The sequence below is a fragment of the Lissotriton helveticus genome, chromosome 1_1 (assembly GCF_964261635.1).
Source record: "Lissotriton helveticus chromosome 1_1, aLisHel1.1, whole genome shotgun sequence".
NCBI lineage: Eukaryota > Metazoa > Chordata > Amphibia > Caudata > Salamandridae > Lissotriton > Lissotriton helveticus.
The window spans coordinates 2,018,263,250-2,018,284,855 of record NC_136057.1 but is presented as its reverse complement, the minus strand read 5'-3'; the positions used below and the strand labels follow the sequence as shown (position 1 = coordinate 2,018,284,855).

General features: G+C 41.4%; 1 protein-coding gene across 1 annotated transcript in view; it reads right to left on the bottom strand.

Annotated features, from left to right (window-relative positions):
• TTLL7 (tubulin tyrosine ligase like 7) overlaps nucleotides 1-21,606 on the bottom strand; it is a 1,017,987-nt gene that overhangs the window by 416,057 nt on the left and 580,324 nt on the right. The window contains exon 16 of the mRNA XM_078659263.1: nucleotides 18,395-18,481. Within this exon, the coding sequence (XP_078515389.1) occupies nucleotides 18,395-18,481 (87 nt within the window). The remainder of the gene's footprint in view (nucleotides 1-18,394; nucleotides 18,482-21,606) is intronic.

The following is a 21,606-nucleotide window of genomic DNA, read 5'->3' as shown; positions in this document are numbered from 1 at the left end:
AGTTTTGCACCGACAGATACGTCAGTAATACTGACGTATCTCTCATTCCTTGCGACATGATGCGTCATACAATAAATATGATGCATCCATCATATCGCAAGGAGAGCGCACTGAGTAGTGACGCATCGCTGTTTTCACGCAGTGATGCATCACTTCTCATAAATAAGGCCCTGAAACTATTTACAAGATGGAGCATGGATACCAGCAATGTGCACACTGAAATGTAATTAGCTAGATGTATGGGGAGTAGATGGTGGTGTACGGAGTTGGGCACAGGAGACGGTGTACTGGGTGCTAGTCTTGTATGTGGTGTAGGATGCACGTGCTGTCTGTACAGGGTTTAAGGTGTAAGTGAAGATTTCGGGTACAGTTAGGGTGTCAGGTACAGATAGATGTTGGTTTAAATGCGCAGTGGGACAAAAGCACAAGACAGTAACATAAAGGATAACAGGAGGATTGCAAAACAGCGCGTTCTAAATATGGTTTGGTCAACTAAGTTTAAATTTATGACAAAACATCAAAATGCTGAAAGGTACATATTAAAATCAACAGAATTTTACAACTTCAGCATTCTTTCAGTTCAAATTTGAAGTTAAGTTTGCGACTTTGGTTTATAATTTGACACCCATGAAGGTCGTTTTCTTCTGCAGAAGTGATCAGCATAGGCAGCTTGCCATTTTCCTGAAAGATTATTAATGCTTATTCCAGAGTAAAATGTTCATTTATTTTTTTAAGCAGCGAAGTGCATCATAGGGGATCAGTGTACCAAACTTACATTAAAGCTCACTGTCACACGATGCACTGCAAGGTAAATATCCAAATAAAGAGTTATTTTGTAATATACTGCCGAATACCATACTCTTGTGAGACCTATATCCATCCCAAAAATAAAATAAACAATATAATAACTGTGCATTTCAGTCGATTGAGTAAGAAATGCCGCCAGAATGTTTCATTCATCTCAATGGAAGTCCAATTCTAAATGTTTTCCCACGTTTTGGGAAACAACGGGCACAAACCCAGACATATTTTCACTTGCTTGAAGCAAATCAGTAGAGTTTCTTTCCCTCAGCAGTGGGAGGGGGTAGGACAGGGGTAAAAAGAGGACAGAGGTTGTTTTACTTCAGATGAGGATCTTTCTTCTGCTTCCTATACCCAAGTGTGCAGGTAGTGAGGGCTGGACTGGCCACAGCGGGCTTCAGGCATTTCCCCGGTGGGCTGGGAGGGTGGGGGCTGGTTTTGGATCAGCGGGGCCCGTTATTGTTACTGGGGGGCATTTTTACAGCAGTGCTACAATATGGGCGCCAGGTAACAAAAGCAGCAGTTGTGGTGCCATCTTAGTTAAGCAGCAGTACTTCAAACTAGAACCCTTGCCAAACCCAACGGACCGTCCTTCCCCTACTGCCCCCCTTACCCCCCCCCCCGCCGGGTCCGATAGAATTGCCAAGGCTGCTTTGTGTTCTCAGTCCGTCCCTACAGGCAGGAGGGGTTCGGCAGCAGCAGCAGCTGCCCTCATCCCCCACCGCTTGACACAAGACTCTGGATTCAGTGTCTCTATGTATCTAGGGTGGTATTTATTGAGTCTGGAGCTCAATAAATCCCATTTTCTGGGCTGGTCCCAGAAAATGCTTAGTAAGCCGGATACAGCTCCAAGCAACTCGATTTAGAGGCCTAAATGTGAATACATTTACTAAATGAGACACTGATTATGCAATATTCATTTAGCTATCGACGGCTAGCCAGTTCAAACCGATAGGCACTTCAATGTACTTTGCCCTGGATTCGTGAACTCGTCTTGGTAGCAAGATCATGCAAATAAACAAAATTTGGTTCAGTGGATCCAGCCCCCTAATTAGAATGTGAAATAATTATTCATTGTGAAACCACACAGGAGTATATCCTCTCTCTTCATCTTCCTCTCTCCCTTTGCATTCACATTAGATTTGGAAAGAGAGGGGCATATTAGCAAGCGTGCCAAGTATCAGGAGTTTTGTTATCGTCTCCTTTCCCCGATAATTGTTGCCTTCTTACCAACATATTATCAACACGTCTGTAAGAGGCGATAGTGTCAGGGAAAGGGCGCGAGAACTCCAGCTGAGAGGCAATAGGTATTCAGGCGATACCTTGCCATCAGCAGCGATCGGCACGTTAGGGGCATTTATATTGCAGCTAATGTGACAATATGCCTTCAAACACAGGTGGCTGGGAGCCAAAATCAACACGTACTGCAGTGCCAATGCAGAGGACATTACCTCTCCTGCTGCTCTGCCACACCTGTGCTTGCAAAGTTAAGAGAGAGGTACTCAATATCGGACTAAGTGCAATATTAAAGGATTAGCAGAGGATTAGCTCCTGCTGCCACACAGGAAGGAGTGAATTTTTATTTTGTGTGTTTTTGTTCCATGGCCATGTGAAAGGCTCTGATATTGTGTGTGTCACTGTGTGGCCCCCAGTGAGTTTGAAAGTCTGACTTTGCGCTTAGGGGCTAATAATGCAGCTTACTCATTACCTCTTTGATGTATGTGGGTTTTTCTGATGGAGATCTGCCTTTTAGTCAGGTTTTTATCAGATGTTAAATTCCTGAGATGATGGGGGCTTAGCGTGAGTTTTTTTATCGCAGGAAATCTTTGGTAATAGTGCTAAGTGGGGTTAGTGACTTTTTCCGTGTAATATCTGTAAGGAACGCCTACCTTGCATGTCATTAGCGATAAATATCGCTGATATGCAAGGCGATAGAAAAACCGGTTGCTATCGCACGAAATCTAGCACTAGCATCGGTTTGCGCGAGCTTGATAATAGCACAATTAAAATAAAACGCGTTAGCGGCAAGAAAGTGCCGCAAATGCGGCGATAACTCGCTTGATATTATGCCCCAATGTGTTTAAATGTTAACGACTACCTGTTTCTTTGAAATGGTTTGTTATGAAGCGCTACAAGCCAAGGTATGCCCTGTGGCTATAAAAAGAATCCTTACTACAAAACGCATTTGGAGTATGGTTTGAGTCATGTCACTTTCAAATACTATACATGTATGTATGTAGCAAGCTGAAAATTTCAAAAGCAAGACTGCTGCCCCATAACAATCAAGCTGTCCTGGAAGACAACAGAGAAAGAGGAAAGGAAGTACACCTGCCCTCTGGAGGATTACATCACCATGCTGCATTGCTCAGGAACTTTTAATGGCTAGCTTACTCAAAAAAATGTAAGAACAGAACTTTATTGCCTGGAATTCTCTTGCTATTTAAATGTTATGATATATTGTATTGAGGGGGGAATCTTACTGATACACAATGCTTACACCATTAATCAATCCAAGAGAGAGAAAGAACACACAACATGCGTTCTCGAGGAGCAGTTTCAGTAAGAACTCAGAGAAGACAATGAATGCTACTATCAATTACTTATGAGGTAGCTCTCACGTACTTTGCTCTGGAGAGGTTGCACTCTTTATTTTCTGAGTCATGTGCAATGCAGTTTGAAGTGGTACATGCTGCTTGTCATCTTGTAGCCTTCACAGTATGCCAGCTTCACTGTGTGATTTTCTGCTGATGCCTTTGTAGAGCTTGTCATTATCGGTTATTGCAAATTTGATGATCAATGTTGGTTCTGTGGCTAGTATTTTATTTATAGTTATGATTGATTTTAGAGATTTTTATGGCTGCGTTATTTACATATTTTTCATTTTTGCTTGCTCATTTTTATCATTTTTTTTAGGTATGTACATATTTGGAGCAGATTGTTGTTTCGCGCATGGAAGCAATGTTGTGACTGTTCAGCCAACGTTAGTTGTGAAGGACTTACGTTGTGGTGGTTGGCACCACCTTGATCAAGGGTGGATGGCCAAAACATGTATAATGATGTAACGTTCGGGAGCTCTGTCACTATCCATCCTGTACCCGCAACTATGAGTACCATAGCCCTAATATGGAGCGACTGGATTGGTGTACATATATATAGAGTGAATGCATAATGGGTAATTGTGTAATATGATTCTGTATTGCCACTGAGGGGTTCTGTTGACGTACACCACAAGGCCAAAGACCGAGTTCATTTTAAATATGACAAGAACTCGAAGATGACAACACAGAACCAAATTACACATGATAGCCTTCATGCATATTTTTAATTAGCTTGAAAAAGCTGTTTGCTTAAAAGTCCAGTTAACATTAGAATGCTTAGGCTTTTTTTACTTTTGTGAATGTTTTTTAAGAGTCAGTGGATTTAGGCAATGCTATGGCCGCACTATTTACTGCATAATTATAGATGTACTTGGTTTCCCACATATTTTGCACGATTCGATGATTGCATCAAAAATGTTGATTCTGTATCATATGGACACAAAATAATACTGGCAGGGAACGGGCTGCATAATTAGCATTTTGCTGAATAATTTAGATACCCTTGCTACATAATTTGATCATACCACATAATCTTTGTAGCCTTAATAGTGTTAAAGCTCTGCAGATTAGTTTAGGGGATGTCATTATGATACTGAAACCGAATTCTTAATACAAACACATTAAATATTCCCCATAATTCATGGTTCCCTGTAAAATATGTGATTTTGATTCCACTGTGGAATAAAAACACAATATGTAAAATATATATATTTACTACTGAGTTGTTTAAATGTGGGAGTGACCAGGTAGAGTGGCTGGAGAAAGGGGCATTCAAACTACTATTTAGGAGGGGTGTGGGGAGAAGTGCCGGTTTAGGCAGAGTTAGGGAGGGGACATAGGGGTGGACATGCACCCACCCACTAAAAAACTAGGCTTACTGCTACTCACAAAAGGCACTTCTAAAGGTACTGCAAAGGTACTGCAAGCAAAAAAAGGACATAACAGTAGTAAGTTACTTCATTTCAGAGCTGTCAAGCACCACAGATGGCGAATGATTGACATTGCAGAACCCTTCCATAGAAAATAATTCCTGTTGTGCCTCAAATTAAAAACCCATAGAAAATAATGTTAAATCAAATATTTAACAGTCTAAGTAAATATATATTAATGGTAAAAAATCTAAAGATAAAAACATGTATTATGATTGGAATCAATATTTTAACAACTCTTGTTTGAATTAATAAATTCATGCAACACATTTTTTATTAAAAATATAATTACATTCTTTTTAATTCATCCTATAATCACTTTTAATAATTATTAATGCACAAAAAGTTTTATTTTTACTTTATGTGGATTGGTAGGAATTTTTTTTTATTTGACTTCAGAAACATAATTTTTATTTACTTTACTCTATTTAAAATAATTAATGAATGAATTGAAAATTAAGTTAATAGTGCTGTAGCATTATTTTATTTTTCTCAACATCTAAAATGAATTTACAATAATATTTAACATGAACATATTTTTACTATTTTTTTCAAGTTAGATAAGCTTTTTTCTTTTCAATATACTTAGCCAATGGAGACTGTACAATCGGGGAGGGGAGCTCCCAATAGCAAAGTATAGGGGAAATTAAAAAAGTTGAAAACATTTTAAAATAAATTACCAGCAATATTATAACATTAAATATTAATGTAATTTTATTTTACACATTCATTTTAAGATTAAAACAAAACAGAAATGCGATAGCACTATAAACGTAATGATAAGTTAATAGGTTGACCCGTTCGCCTTCCTTTCTGTCATACCTCATAAGCTGTGCCTGTTTTCGAAGCCTTAAGTGCCAGGCTCCATCTGGGGCGATTCCTAGCCGCAGGTACACTAGTTGTTCATTCAACTAATAAAAAAACACGAGAAGCAATGCATTCGAGGGTGATAATTTTCATCTGCTCTGAAACCATTGTTTTTAGACCTCTGATTCTGTCAGCCAGTGTTGCCCCTTCTACAACATTATGTCTTGCTAACCTTGCTCACCTGGAAACCTGAGACCTTGAATTTTTAAAGTGACCTACAAAGGGGCCCTGTTGTTCAAAGCAAATTTGTTTAATTATTTTTCAACAGAAAAGCCCATAGTACCCTAAAAGATAGACCACATATACTACAGTATCCCATGATTGCACATAAACAAATTTGTTGACAAATGTGAAGGGTTCTGAACTGGGATGGTGCAGTGAGCTAAAAAACGGTAATGGATCAAGCCCTGATCTGTTGACTGGGTAGCAGTGTTCTGATTAACTCAGATACTCTGTCCATCACCACCCCCTTTTTGTAATTAAATGTGAAGGGCAAGCAGGGAAGCCAGGTAGCAGGTGTGAACAGGTTTAATATCCATGACTTCATCTTGGAACAAGAGATTCGTCTGATGTTTTTAAGAGAAGTTTCACTAACTTTGGACTGCTTTTTGATAATTTTTCATAAAAAAAATAAAATCCTATACCGTGATAGGAGGAATTTGGAGGTAGTGTTGAAATAACATATTATTTATTTATTTATTTATTTTTTAAACTTGTAGGGCGCAACAGCTACCCAAAAAGGGTTTCCCGGCGCCTAAGAACACAGCATAAAGGATGGAATACGTTCAGCAGAGGTCGTTCGAGATTACTGGTCGAACAACCAAGTTTTTATTTCTTTTCTAAACCTGGAGTAACTCTCCTCCTTTCGTATATGGGGTGGTAGTGTGTTCCAGATAGAAGGACCCTGATGGGCAAAAGATCTCCCTCCAATCCTGGAGAGCTTGAATCTAGGCACACAGAAATTTGCAGCTGATTGAGACCTTGGGTTTCTTTTAGGGAAGTAGGGGTGAACTAATGCCTGAAGGTATTTGGGTGCAATACCTGCTTTGATTTTAAACATATAGTTTAGAGTCTTAAATCTGATGCGATTTTCCACCCTCAGCCAGTGGAGTTCACGCAGATAGGGGGACACGCAGGTGGTTTTAGGTATATAACAAAGAAGTCGGGCAGCCGCGTTCTGTACAAGCTGCAGTCTCTTTGTAACTGCCTTGTTTGCACCTAGGTACAGGATGTTCCCGTAGTCAAGCCGAGATGTAACTAAGGCATTGACTACTGTTTTCTGCGTGGAGATAGGCAGCATCCAAAGGATCTTTTTGAGCCATTTTATGATTGTAAAACAGAGGCCCACTACTTTGCTGACCTGTTGCTTCATGGACAATGAATTGTCCAGGATTACCCCCAAATTCCTTGCATGGGTAACAGGTGTAGGAAGATTACCCATCTGGGCAGGTCAGTGTAAAGTGCTCCAGAGATCTGGCTGCTTACCCAAGACGAGAACCTCCGTCTTGTCTCCATTTAGTTTCAACTGGTTAGTTGTCATCCAGTTGAAGATTTTCAGGAGACCATCTTTGAGAAGGGACGAAGATGATGATTGGAATTCTGACAGCGAGAAGACAATCTGTGAATCGTCTGCGTACGTCATCAGGGTAAGTCCAGATTTCTCCACTAGGTCCGCCAGGGGTCTAAGATAGAGGTTGAAGAAGGGCGGGCTGAGGATGGAGCCCTGCGGTACTCCATGAGGGGCGTTGAAATGTCCAGAGCACGCAGCAGATGATGCTATTTGGAACGTTTGTTGTCCCAAAAAGGATCTGATCCATTGCAAGGCAACTCCACGGATTCCATTTTTTTCTAACGTGGTGAGCAGCCTTTCGTGCGACACAGTGTCAAAGGCTGCGCTTAGGTCAAGTAGAATAGGCGCAACCGTATGACCGTCGTCGAGGAGTTTACGAATGGTTTCAGAGACTCCCAGTAGAGCAGAATTAATTAACATCTGTATCCCTCCTTGCATACACTTCCATGCTACAGGCCTCCTGGGGACGTTATTCACATGTTAAATGACATTTTGCGATTTACACTCAGCTCAAAGTAGCCTCGTGTAAAGGTTGTTCCAGCCTAAAATTAATAGCCAAGGAGCTCCCATTAAAGATTATGCGAAAACATCTTTGATAAAGAGATTCTATTCTACAGACCTACGAATCCTGAGCATGTGTTATGGATGTTAAAATGTGTGATGCTTGGTGTATCCCAGAGAGTTATTAACACAAATATCACCTGACATAAATGCTGTGGTCTAAATATTATTCCTAAAAATATCGTTCCAGTGGGTGTCGATTCTTTGACAAATATGCAGCACTTTAAGCTGTTTATAGATTGATGTTTGAACCCTTCCTGAGCCATTTAACAATATTTTCCAAATGTGAAATACTAAAAGCCATTACTCCGTGTGGCTCTAGAGGCTGACACATATTCAAGAATCCTCTTTTATGAAAGTGCAGTACTGGAAGCTGTTTCTTGATGGCCTCATTGAGTAAGACACAGTTTCCTGATGTAATGATGTACCAAGCAGCAACACCTTAGGCTATCACTACATTACTCGTAGGCATGCCCAAGGTAAAACCAGCACCACTGCCCGTCAATCTCAGGATACTGAATATTTATAGACTGAGAAGCCCCACTTGCACATAACTTTTTGTTGAAGGAGGTAAAAAAGAATGTCAAAAATGTCAACTGTGGATTTGAGCTTGTAGATTACAGAGGGAACGTGGCTTTCCCATGTACATTTGAATATTTACTTTTGTGAGTCTAATGGCATGCTTCATTTTTTGGGGCTAACTGCTGTGTTATGCAGGTGATAGCAGCTATCGTAGCTCTAATTGTGTGTCCTGTAAGTGATGAAGAAAGCAAGACACTTTAGGCCTGATTTCACAAAGGTAAAGTTAGACCAAAAGTCTAACTTGGACCAAAACTCTCACTTTACTACTTTTTGGTACTCACCAAGGTAAAAGTTACTACTAGTAAAGTTAGACTTTCGTCTAGGTTTACCTTTGTGAATACTGGAAAGTAGTAAAGTTTGACTTTTGGTGTAAGTTTACCTTTGTGAATACAAAGTAGTAGTAAAGTTAGACTTTTGGCCTAACTTTTCCTATGTGAATATCGAAAACTAGTAAAGTTAGACTGTTGGTCTAAGTTTACCTTTGAGAATACCAAAAAGTAGCAAACTTACCCAAAAATGTAAGTTTACCTTTGTGAATCAGGCCCTCTATATTTACACTTTTGTTTATAGGTATTACCAGTCACTGCTACTTAGTAAGTAGCCTTATTCTACATCAAGCAGGCCTTGGTAGTTCATCCATTTATTTTCACATTACACCACATTAGTCGAGTAACAAGACCCTAATGAACTTCTTTTCCAATCACTACTGTGAGAGACTGGGTTACTGGTTGAGGGAGGTTGAGCCCTACTCAAGCAGCAGCCACAATCCTTAGCAGGGTGAAGTCACAAGCAACCCCTACATTAACCTGTGCTCAATCCTCAGGAAGCTTGGCACAGAGCAGTCAGACGTAATCTAGAGGCAATGTGTAAAGTATGTATGTAGCAATTAAATATCTATTCAGTTGATATCCTGGTTGAGGTATCTTCAACTTCACAGATAGCACAAGAACATCTGTGTGTCACATTATAAACGTGCGTATTTGCAGATAGGAAGACTGCAAACAATCCCAATTTAAAAAATAAAAACACATTTCCAATGTTCTGTATGTTATTCTTTACAATGCTGCCATCTAAAGGTTTTTGGTGCAAAGTGATGCTTTGGAAAGCATAAACTGTTTACATTGTTGTGTCTGGTAGTACATTAGTCTATGAAATCCGAGTACTCTCCGGTGGAACGAGGCACTGCAGGAAAATATTGTGTTCATTATGATTTTCACACTTAGGCTTTGTTATATATTATTAGAAAATAATTCGATTAAGGTTTTTTTTTTTCAACAGAACTAAAAAGAAACAGGTCAAATACACCCGATGTGAATTCTATATTTTGGCACCAATGCTCTCCAACCAGTTACATCTTTACTGGTCCAAGAAAAGCGAACGACCATCACAAATATTAAAACCAAGACATTTCTTCCTATGAGAATCGCAATTTATTCTAACTTCTGCATTGTCACGTGCACTTTTGCATTCCTTGTAATTTAAATTCGCTTACCTTATCATTGTTTTTCTTCTGAAGGGGTCCAACATTAAATCATGTTCGTTTCTAGCTAGCTCACTTCTCCATATTCTCACTACCTACATATTATAGTGAAAGGTACATTTAAGCACAATAGAAAGTGTGCTACATGTCATTGCTTCATTTGTGTAGCATCAATTTCAGTTGTGGAAGGCTGACATTTTTGTCTTCTGCTAACGCACAACAGATTCACCTTCATTAAATTAAGATTTCTGGCTGGCAAGCTTATTTGAGGGAGCAGTGGGTGTCATGACTATACACTAATACGTCTCCAAAGACACAAGTCGTTTGTGTCGAAATCTTCTCTGTTTATAAATTCCTCAATGCTTGGTCAAAACTCATCTAACCTCAGGCTCTAAAGCAAGTGATAACATTTGGTGTGTCTTTTTTTCTCTTACTCCTAAAGTAATATTTACCACTGTAGTTTCCTGTGTCGATTGTTGTTTTCTTTTGGTATTTTATTATTATCTTGTTAGATGCTTGGTCAATCATCCAAATTGTGCACCTCTAGGTAAAGATTGCTTAGGTAATCACAATTTCTCAGCAGTCAATGCTGAAGCTGCAGAGAGAAGGGGGAATAATCTGGGAATACTCGGCTCTCATCTACCATCTTAATGGAGGCCTGAGTTTAAGCTGGCAGTGTGGAATGCTGTGGTTGGCGCTAATAGGGCGCACTCAACTGGCGTGTACCAATCGGGGAAAGAGGTGAACAGGGCTGGTTCCAGGTGTTGGGGACCTGGGCGAAGGGGAATGTGCGAGGCCCCTCTAATTTACATAAGTGACACTTTCAGGGTTTCGGAAGCTGCTTTGTGCAGACTCCTCCTGGGCAGCAGCTCCCCGCTCTGCCATCTACAAGCACCTCTTTCACAGGTCATATCGGACTGAAGGTGTGATAGATTGGGAGCTGAGAGTTAAAACAGTGCAGGCTGTAAAGTGCTGACAATAGGTATCCCGTAGTGTCTCTCAATGAGCAGCCGGAAAGGAGGCCTAATTGCAGGACAAAATACGTCTCCTTGCAACAGGCACAAGATGAAGTGTCCCCCTCCCCTAGGCCTTCCCACACCAACCCTGAGTGGCCCAGGGAGGGGGTCACCTCCTGTAAGCTCAATTGCAAACAGACACCTTTCTTCATGGGATCTGCAGGGGCACAAGAGGTTTGGTGGTTTGTTGCACTGGTGTGGGGCCCCATGCTGGTGGGCTGAGAGCGAGGCCCTGGGCAGCTACCCATGCTTAGTACTGGCCCTGGAGGTAAGGGTAGATATAAGCTCATTCTGAAGCTGCAGAGAGATGGGGGAATCACCTGTAAACACTTGGCTATCATTTACCACATTGATGGGGGACTGGCATACACTAATAGGGTGTTAAACGAGACAAATTATACAAAACCGGCTTCGATGGAGAATCCACTCAAACTTTCAAGCCTATTTGCAAGTGAGAGTTAAGGTTAAAAAGGAAATACGTCTTTTACAGAATTTTATGAAATTCTTAATGACAGGTAAACATAACTTGCCAAGTGTCCATTGTATGCAATGGGGGTGAACATAAAATCTTTAATAATATACTACTTTTAGTCTAACAAAGGTACATTTTTCAGAATACAGTGTGCTTTTCCTGCCTTTCTATGCATTAGAACACATAATGGAAATGAAAAGGCCTTTTTGTAAACCAGTGCTAATATCACACAAGTTATGACGTGATTAAGCTGACACACGGCATTAGCACTATAATGCTTCCCTCCAATTCCAAATGACTGGATAAAACTTAATGAAGTTATCTTTGCCAAGGAGTAATATTTTGTTTCACCAATTGTACAAATGATTAAATAAATAGCCTGCCTGACCTCATATACAGGCTTACTAATTCAATTTGTATGTAATCATTAAACTCTTTTATGTGCTTTACATATCACCATATATCTGAATCATTGTGAGTTGAAATTAGCATGCAATAACACATTACAGTTTTCGGGTTGGGAATGTCCCCTGCCTGGTAAAAACAAGCATTAACAATGCAATAGGGCTCGCATTTTTTGAGTTAGAGCGATTGGCGTTGTAAATGGCAATGTCTTTGACCCTTGTGTAATGGAGTGGATGTATGTTGTTTGAGTGGAATTATGTGGGTTGGATTGGAATTGTTAGATGTGGAATTGTGTTGCGTGGAATTGTGTGGTGAGGTGAGCAATGGAATGATGTATTTAGTTAAATTATGTGATGTAGAGCACAGTGGTGTAGAGTATAGTGGCATGGATTGGCGCTGCATATATTGCAATGAAATATAGTGCGGTGGAGTGGACACAGGCTGTCAGGCAGGAATACATCCGCATGAATACTGCCGCATAAATACCGCAGCATGTGTACCGCTGAATAAATACCGCCGCAGCTCCCCCAGCTTCGGAGCCCCCCAGTAAGTCAGACATCTTCCTAGAAAGAAAACCTGGGCCTCCCCACCTCAGAGCTGTCTGCTCGCCCCTGGTTCAGCATGAACGCAGCAGTGTGTGAAAAAGTCACTGCAGACATTCCAATAATTGTAACACACGGACCCCAATCCCTCGGGGCGGGGAGAGCTTTGATCTGGGGCACTCGGTGCAGCACTTTATCCAAATACTTCGAAAATGTGGTCTTTCCTCACCTTTTTATGCCGCTCCCTGGGGTGGTGTCAACACACAGCCCCATAGATGTACACCGTGACACACGCACACAGACAGGGTCATACACACATACATGCGAGAGCAGGTGTATCAGACCACACAGACACGCAAACACGCCGGTAGAATCACACACAGTGGCATATAGACACAGAGGCACACAAACACACACTCACAGACACGTACACACAGACAGAATCATGCACACGGACACAAGACCAAGCATATAAACCCACTCACACAAAACACACAGCTAGAGTCACACACAAACACAGACTCACAGACACATGTGCACATAAATACACGCATGCAGACATACAGAAACGCGCAGACGCTCGCACGCACACGCTTGTGCACGCATACACAAGTCTCCATTTCACAAAAGTGCCAGGCTGAGGTGACAGTACTGAAAGTAATGAGGCTTCCGTTCTGCGCATGCGCGCATGTAGATGTACTTCACGGATGTGCATACCGGTGCAGAAGCGATCGATCAGGGACAGTGAACCAGTGGGTCACCTTCGACCCGTCACACTCCAGGGGGGCAGATGTGTAGGGGCCATAGAACCAGTTACGGCGTAAAGGCGCTTTTTACTGACGGTTTTGGCAGCGAGAGTTGTGATTTGCACTCGTGCGCTTCCTTTTGAGTCCGCCGCTGCAGCAGCACCTAGGCCCAACACCGCTTGCAATAAACACTGTACATGCTCTTTGCTGCAACTCTTTCTGGTGATACCAACATGCATACCACAAAGGTAATGGGGATAACAACGTTTAAATATGCAAGCTGCAAAATTGGGATTCTATCTGTTATGAGCCAGGTTAAATTTCACAGGGTTTGAAACACTTCCCAAATTGCTAAACCCAGGGCTTCAAGTGGGCCGGGTCTCCAGGGGTCTGAGCACCGGCAGTTTTATAAAAGGGGCCTCGAAACGGGTCTCTATCGGGCTCTGTTTTGTGCCCTGGCACAGACGGTCCGTTTTTCCCCGGACTGCAGTGGCAGCAGTTTGCTGTCACTCCAGTCTGGAAAAAAGAGCCAGGGCGCAAAACAGCCGGATAGAGACCCTTTTTATGAGAGAGCAGGCACATCGATGTGCGCTGCCCACACTGCTCACTTCTCACTAGCAGAGAAGTTACGGCATGACGTCATGCCAGGTGAGGGTTGTGGGGGAAGGGAAATCCTTTTAAAGAGTCATTTTCTTTCTGGCTTCCCCTTCTCTCTCTGAAACGCAAGAGCCGCGACGTTGTGGTAGGGTAACCAGGGCTTTAATTGGAAGCGTTTTCAATATTATATGTAACAAGCCATAGTTGCAGCTTATTTATCTGATGCAACTAATAACCATTGACAAAGCCAATAGTCCTTACTTGTTGTAGGTACGCTGTTACTTGTTGTATCATATATCTGGATGCAATGGCAGAAACAGCAAAATACAAGTCGGGCGGGACACTATGCTAAACACAGATTTTTAGCATAAGTGTTTTAAAGCCATGCCCCTAATTACACTGTCCACGCCCCTTTGAGAGACCCCCCAGTTTTTTATTCCCACTTAAAGCCCTGGCTAAACCTAACTTAACATCGACAACTATCCTGTTGAGGATGGAATATTAGAGTAGTGTGAATATTAGAGATAACCCTAATATTACTTTTACCAAGGTCAGATGCAACTGGTACAAATTTGGGAGAAAAGTTTGAATAAGTCCCTAGAAGTTTCTAGGAAAGTTGATACTGACAAATTACCACAGCTGGAACTTTGTCCTAATGTGGAGGGAGTTTGTTTGTTGGAGCCTATGATGGAAATAAAAGGGTCATTTAGTCAGGCAAGTGAGGTAAACCTCCCTACATGTCCAGTATATGTGACTGACGCTGATCCTTTGATAATATCATCGCAATCTTTGGGCCATAATATTCTTAAGGGAAATGATAATTTGGAAGAAGAAAAGGGTGATGTTTCAATAGCTACTAGCATTGATTTGGAACTCTGCGGTCGATATGTAGATAAGACATCTTTATCCCATCTAGTGGCTAATAAAACTCCCAGTGGAGAAACACCATCTGGTCTGCTATTATATAGCAGCACGCCCTCTATTAAATCTTTAGATAATCTTTCTACTCAGAGTGCTGTACAATCTCCGCAATTTAATTTATCGGGGATTTGCGCTTTTACATCATCCAGTTATCCAAAAAATGATAAACCTATTTCTGAGTCACTCATAGCCCTTGAGCAAATTCTGTCTTCCATATTACTTTTAATGGGTAAATTTGCTGTAAACTCTGATTGTATTTTGTCTTCGGTTACCGAGATATTGAAGGCACTGTTGGCACAAAATGTGAAAAATGCTGAAAATGTGATTAATCCTTTGATTACTACTGTTAACCCTGTTCTTCCTGTCCAAAAAGAAGTTGATAATATTTCTGAGGTGAGGGGAAAGGCTCCTTCGGGATTGACTATAGAGGTTGATATTCATAAGTCCCCTAATCGATCCTCCTCATCTCCCTTGCTCCAGAGAAGAGAATCAATGCAGGTGGAGCAGGAGGAAAAGGTGATTGAAGAACCTCACATGGGTGGTCATGATCTTTTTCCTATATTCGTACATGATAAAAAGGAGCCAGAAGGTCCCTCTGGGACTACCAGAGTTGCTAAAATAAAATCTAGAGGGAAAAATAGGAAACTGATACGTAAATATAAAAAGAAAAGACCCAGACAAATTATTTTTCAAAAACATACAATATCTGAAACGCCTGGTCTTATAGAAAGAGGGTATAACCCACCTTCAGATATTCCTGATAAGGTGGAAATTGAAGGTATCATAAAGGATGAATGCGGGAGCACCCTGGTTGAAGCAACCATGAAGAGGGTGGAAGTTGAAGGTAACATACATGATGAATGTGGGAACACCCCGGTTGAAGCAACTATGAAGAGGGTGGTTTCATGTCCACTAGTAAATGTTCTTGCTCCCCAATCAATAAGTACCGATGATAAAATACATTTGCCGATAGTAACAAGAGTATTTAATCCAACTGCACCTATCTTTCGGCCTCAGACGGAGGTAGTTAGGAATGCAATACCTCAGTCAGAAAAAAGCCCTATTTTATATGTGGATACTTTGTCATTGGATTTTCTCCCATTATTTGACTCTGATCTAAAAATGAATAGATCCTGGCTACTCAATTGCTTTAAAGAGATAGAAAGCTTAAAGTTGGTTTTAACAAATGATATTGATTTAGTTCTCCCGATAAAATCTACAAATGGGCAACGAACAAGGGTAAAATTTTACTCTAAAATAATTACTAATTTAGTTCTTCAACAAGCCGAAGCCTTTCAATGTAGAGGAATTGACGTGCTACCCCTTGTTAATAATAATTTGTGTCTATCTTCTACCGAAAGAAACACAAAGTTGACCTCCGGACAGGATGATTCTCCTATGTGTAATAACGATCTAAAAATTTGGATCTCCAGAGGTAAACGAATGGTTTCCCAGGTATTACCACTACCTGGTAACACAGATAATCCTTTAACTGAAGACAACTCGATGTGGAACTGGTTACCTGGTGTTCTCTCAAATACTACCTCGGGAAACCAACGACCAGCTTCGCATCTTTAACACCGGTTTAAAAATTGTCTCTTGGAATGCCGCTGGTTTGTCTAATTGCCCTGAGAAATTTGATTTTCTTCTCTCCTTGAATGCAGATGTGGTATGTATTCAGGAAACATGGTGTAAAACTCTCCCTTATGGAGGGAATGATTACTTCGTCCTAGAGTCCCCTGCGACTCCATCCAAAAAAGGCCATGCTAAAGGCGGAATTGCCTGTTTGCTATCAAATGCATTACAATGGCAATTCTCACATTACAAGGACGAGAGCAATCTATTCCAAGTAATAACCATTTCTAACCTGGACTCCATTGCTCAACGATCCTCGCTTATAATACTAAATGCTTATATTCCTCCAGAAGATAATTTTACGATAGTTTTAAAACGTATGTTTTCCTATGTAAAGCAACTAATAGAGGTGGATCACCCCCCATACTTATTATTGGTGGGGGACTTAAATTGTAAAGTGTCTAATACTTCTTTAGACATGTTTAGAAATAAAGTTAAGGAAGAAGCATATAATATACCTCAAGCCCTCCTGCCTATTAAAATAAAAACTAATAAAAGAGGCAAGATTCTCCTCGGGGAACTTAGTTCCCTGGAGGGAATTATCATAAATGGCAGGATGCCTTCAGATACCCCGGCTAATTATACCCATGGTTCTACTAGGGGAGAATCTATTTTGGACTATGTAATAACAGACTTTGACATGTTCTCTTTTCTTAAAGATTTAGTGATCTCGCATACCCCCCTGAGTGACCATAAAACTATTAACTTAACTGTCTCATTAACTCCCCCTGAAACTAGCCTTTGGTCCCTAAAGAATAGAGGTTTTTCTATTAACCGTAATACAGATAGACTTTTTTTGACTTTTTTTTTTACCAAAGTGTCTACATCTAATTTCCCCTTGGAGTGAGGAGCGTTATTTAGCATGAAGTGAGAGATGGCTAAAATTAAAAATTTTAAAAACGTATTTATCAGTCGTTATTTGTAGGATTCAAAAAGTTTAATACACATCAGTGCTACACCTATTAAGACTATGTCTTCTGGAGACAGGAATAAGACAGTATTATATGCACTGAGAGAGTTAGTGAACACCTATGTTGAACTTCTAAACATTCTCCATCGGCGATGATCAAAGGAGGTGAGCTGTAGTGGGAGGTGACACACCAAAAGGGGAGGAGTGTTGCAGCACACTCTGAAGACTAGACTGTAAGAGGGTCATCTGGTGGAACCTGGTGCTGACTTAAAGCTTAATGCCTAGCCAGGAAACTGGGAGAGAGTAAGGCTGTGGATTTGGAAAGAGGAATAATGGCCCAATGTGTAATTAAGAGTACACAAAACACTAATGGTGAGAAGCAGGACAAAACAAGTCATAGGATAACAGGGCAGAAGATGCAGAGTGCAGATCCAGGAAGATTAACCTAATAATTAAAAGGTGCTACAAAGAGATAAGGAATTGGCCACCAAAGCATGTCTGGTATGACTTAAGATTGGACCAGAGATCCTCTACAGCACTTTACAACTGTACGGATCTACAAGCTCCCCTGTCAGGTCATCCTTTTCTCCATGCACAGCTGTTTTTTTTACAGAATGTATCCTCAAATGGGAGTGCCCCTTGTAGCTCGCAAAGTTAGTCAAAGTAAGCATTATATAGTTATTCATATAGATGCTGGTATGTAAACCCAACATTTAACGGTTATGGGCAAAGATACTGTATTGGTACTTAATGTAACAGGGAAAAATAAGGGAAAAACATAGGCAATGAGAATGTTTACATGAACTAGTTACCAATAAGAGCACAGAGAATTAGTTTGAGAATGATGTGACTTTTGCTAGGAATGTGATGCTGATTTCACTAATGTAGACCAGAGACAACTAAGTCCCCGGACAACAAAACATGGGTTTAAAGAAAGCAAAAGCAGTAATTATTGTGAGTTTTGATGTTGACTGTAGAGACTATTACACAACAGTGGACAAAATAGAAGGTGGCTAAACGTCATGTTAGGAACGATATTGTCAAACATTGAGTTAGAGAAGGTCTGGGGGTGTCACTGGGCAGATTGAAATGATTTGTTTTAGCTGATGGAATACACAAAAGGTCTTTAAAAATGTTGAGATCTAATATTTGCTTTCAACTACTGATTACTTGAACAGAAATCTTAAAAGAAAAATATAAGCCTGGAAAAATGAAAGACACATCAAGGACGCATGCGCTTATGTTGTAGTTTTCTAGGGTACCTTTGGTCCTCGTTGACTGCTTGGCTTCCCCGAAAGTTTTTCGTCATCCAGTTCGCACTGTTCAAGGAGGTCTAAAATATCTTCTTCCTATGTATATAGATGTATAATTATTAAAATACAGGTCGTATCCACACTTTAAAAAATGTGCACTAAATCGAGCAAATAAGTATTGTAGTTCTTTCTATATTGCCTGGTGTCTAATTTTAAACATTCCCAGTAGTACAACCTGTCCCCACAATGCACAAACATCTCCATAATAACATACAGTATAGATGAAAAAACTCATAAGGAATATGCTACTTACCAGTATGCATCTGTTCTTGGCATGTAGGGCTGCTGACATTCATATCTGTGCATAGATCGCCGCCTAGTGTTGGGTCCGGATGATTGCACATTGTTGTCCTGGAAGAGTCTTCAAAGTATCACGAGATAGGTGGCTCCTCCCTTGGACTACAGTGCGCATGGGCATCCTCTCCATCCTCAGATTGTTTTTCGCCATTGTGGCAGAGATGGAGTATAGTATAGTAAGAGATGTCCATGCAATGAGTGAATGCTACAGCTGCGACAGGCACCGGGGAGGTGGGTGGGCGATATGAATGTCAGCAACCCCACATGCCAAGAACAGATGCATACTGGTAAGTAGCATATTCCGTTCGAGGCATGTGGGCTGCTGAATTCATATCTGTGCATAGAATGTATAGCAGTATCTCCCCTAGCGGTGGCTGCCTGTGTCAGTTGCAGCAGTCTGAAACAGAGTTTTGAGAACAGCCTGTCCTACAGCAGCTTGCTGTTTGGAATGTATATCTACACAATAGTGTTTGGTAAATGTATGTATGGTTGACCATGTGGCTGCTCTACAAATTTCGTGTAAAGGAATATTTCCTAGGAAAGCCATGGATGCCCCTAGTTTGCGTGTGGAATGCGCCCTAGGGGGAACTGTTAAGGTGCATTTTGCCTTTCAATAACATATCTGAATGCACTTAACGATCCATCTGGCTATACCCGACTTTGAAATAGGGTTGCCTTTGTGTTGTGGTGAGAAAGCAACAAACAACTGCTTTGTCTTTCGAAATGCCTTAGTTCTATCTATATAGTATAGCAGAGATATTTTAACATCTAGAGTATGCAAGGCCCTTTCAGCTACTGTCTGTGAATTTTGAAAGAACACTGGCAGTTCTATTGTTGGATTGATATGAAAATGGGATACCACTTTTGGCATGAATTTAGGGTTTGTTCTGAGAACTACTCTATTTGCATGTACTTGGATGAATGGCTCTTGAATAGTTAGGGCTTGGAGCTCACTAACACTTCGAAGTGAAGTTATGGCAATAAGGAAAGCCACCTTCCAAGTGAGAATTTGCAGTTCGCATGAGTGTAGTGGTTCAAAAGGTGGTCCCATTAGTCTGGTTAAAACGATGTTTAGATTCCAGACTGGTGAAGGTGGGTGTTTTGGGGGAATTACTCGTTTGAGTCCCTCCATAAATGCTTTGAATGCTGGCACTCTAAACAGTGAAAGGTGTTGCCTGTTTTGGAGATATGCTGTTAATGCAGCTAAATGTATCCGTATGGATGAGTAGGCTAAATTGCAACGTTGTAGGTGCAAGAGATAGCAAATTATGTTTTGTGTAGAAGCATCTAATGGGTTTATGTCGTTGTTACTGCAGTAAATGACGAAACGTTTCCACTTAGCTGCATAACATGCTCTGGTAGTGGGTCTTCTTGCCTCTTTGATAATATTCATGCAGTCTGGAGGCAAGTTGAGGTATCCAAACTCTAGGATTTCAGAAGCCAGATCGCTAGGTTGAGCTGTTGCGGGTCTGGGTGTTGGATTTCGCCATGGCTCTGAGTTAGAAGACTGGGTGTGAGTCGCAGTCTTTGATGAGGCACCACTGACAGTTCTAGGAATGTTGTGTACCAGGGTTGCCTCGCCCATGTGGGAGCAACTAGGATTAGCCTTAGCAAGTGTTGGCGCATTTTGCGTGCTACTAGCGGTATTAATGGAGCTGGGGGAAAAGCGTACGCAAATTTGCCTGACCAGTTCATCCATATCGCATTGCCTTGTGACTGTGGATGTGGGAACCTGGCGGCAAAGTACTGACATTTTGCGTTTTCGCTTGTGGCAAACAGATCTATCTCTGGTTGTCCCCACTGCTGGAAGAATGGTTGGAGCACATTGTGGTGAATCTCCCATTCGTGCATCTGTTGACTGTGCCTGCTGAGCAGGTCGGCTATTTGATTGTCCTTGCCTGGGAGATGTTCTGCCATGAGAAACATGTTCCTCTGAATGGCCCATTTCCACACACTCTGAGCTAGGTGTGATAGCTGTAGCGAGTGTGTTCCTCCCTGTTTTTGAATGTAATATATAGCTGTCATGTTGTCCGTCCGGATCAACACGGTTTTGTTGCATAAGTGTTTCTTGAACGCTTTGAGGGCTAGGAAGACCGCCGTCAACTCTAGTAGGTTGATGTGCAACTTTTTCTGTTGCGTAGTCCATATTCCCTGGACTGTGTAATGCAGGACATGGGCTCCCCAGCCTAACAGTGATGCGTCCGCTGTTAACACTATTTGTGGGACAGGCTCCTGGAACAGTCGCCCTTTGCAAAGGTTTTGTGGATTCCACCAATGCAGAGAGTTGTATGCTCGACTGGTCACCAACACTAGGTCCTTTAATTGTCACTGAGCCTGGTTACACTGCCTTGCTAGGCACTCCTGTAGCGGACGCATGTGTAGTCTGGCATGAGGGACTATGAAAATGCATGAGGCCATCATGCCTATTAGTTGCATAAACACTCGGGCTGGCAATGAGTGTTGTGGTTTGAACTTTTGGATTAACGCTTGCATTCCATTGATCCGTGCTGAGTTTGGATATGCTTTTGCTGCTAGTGTATCTACTGTTGCTCCCATGTACTGCTGTACATGGGAGGGTTGTAGGTGTGACTTTGGGTAGTTCAGCGGGAAACCTAGATTGTGCAGGAGATGAATGGTTTTTGACATGTGACTGGCACATTGCTTGGCCGATGGCGCTTGTATTAGCCAATCGTCCAGATATGGGTACACATGAATGTGTTGTCTCCTGAGATGCGCCGCCACAGTCGCTAGGCATTTTGTGAACACCCGTGGAGCTGTTGTGACACCAAATGGTAGGACTTTGAACTGGTAGTGTTGTCCCTGAATTGGAAACCTGAGATACTTTCTGTGAGCAGAATGTATTG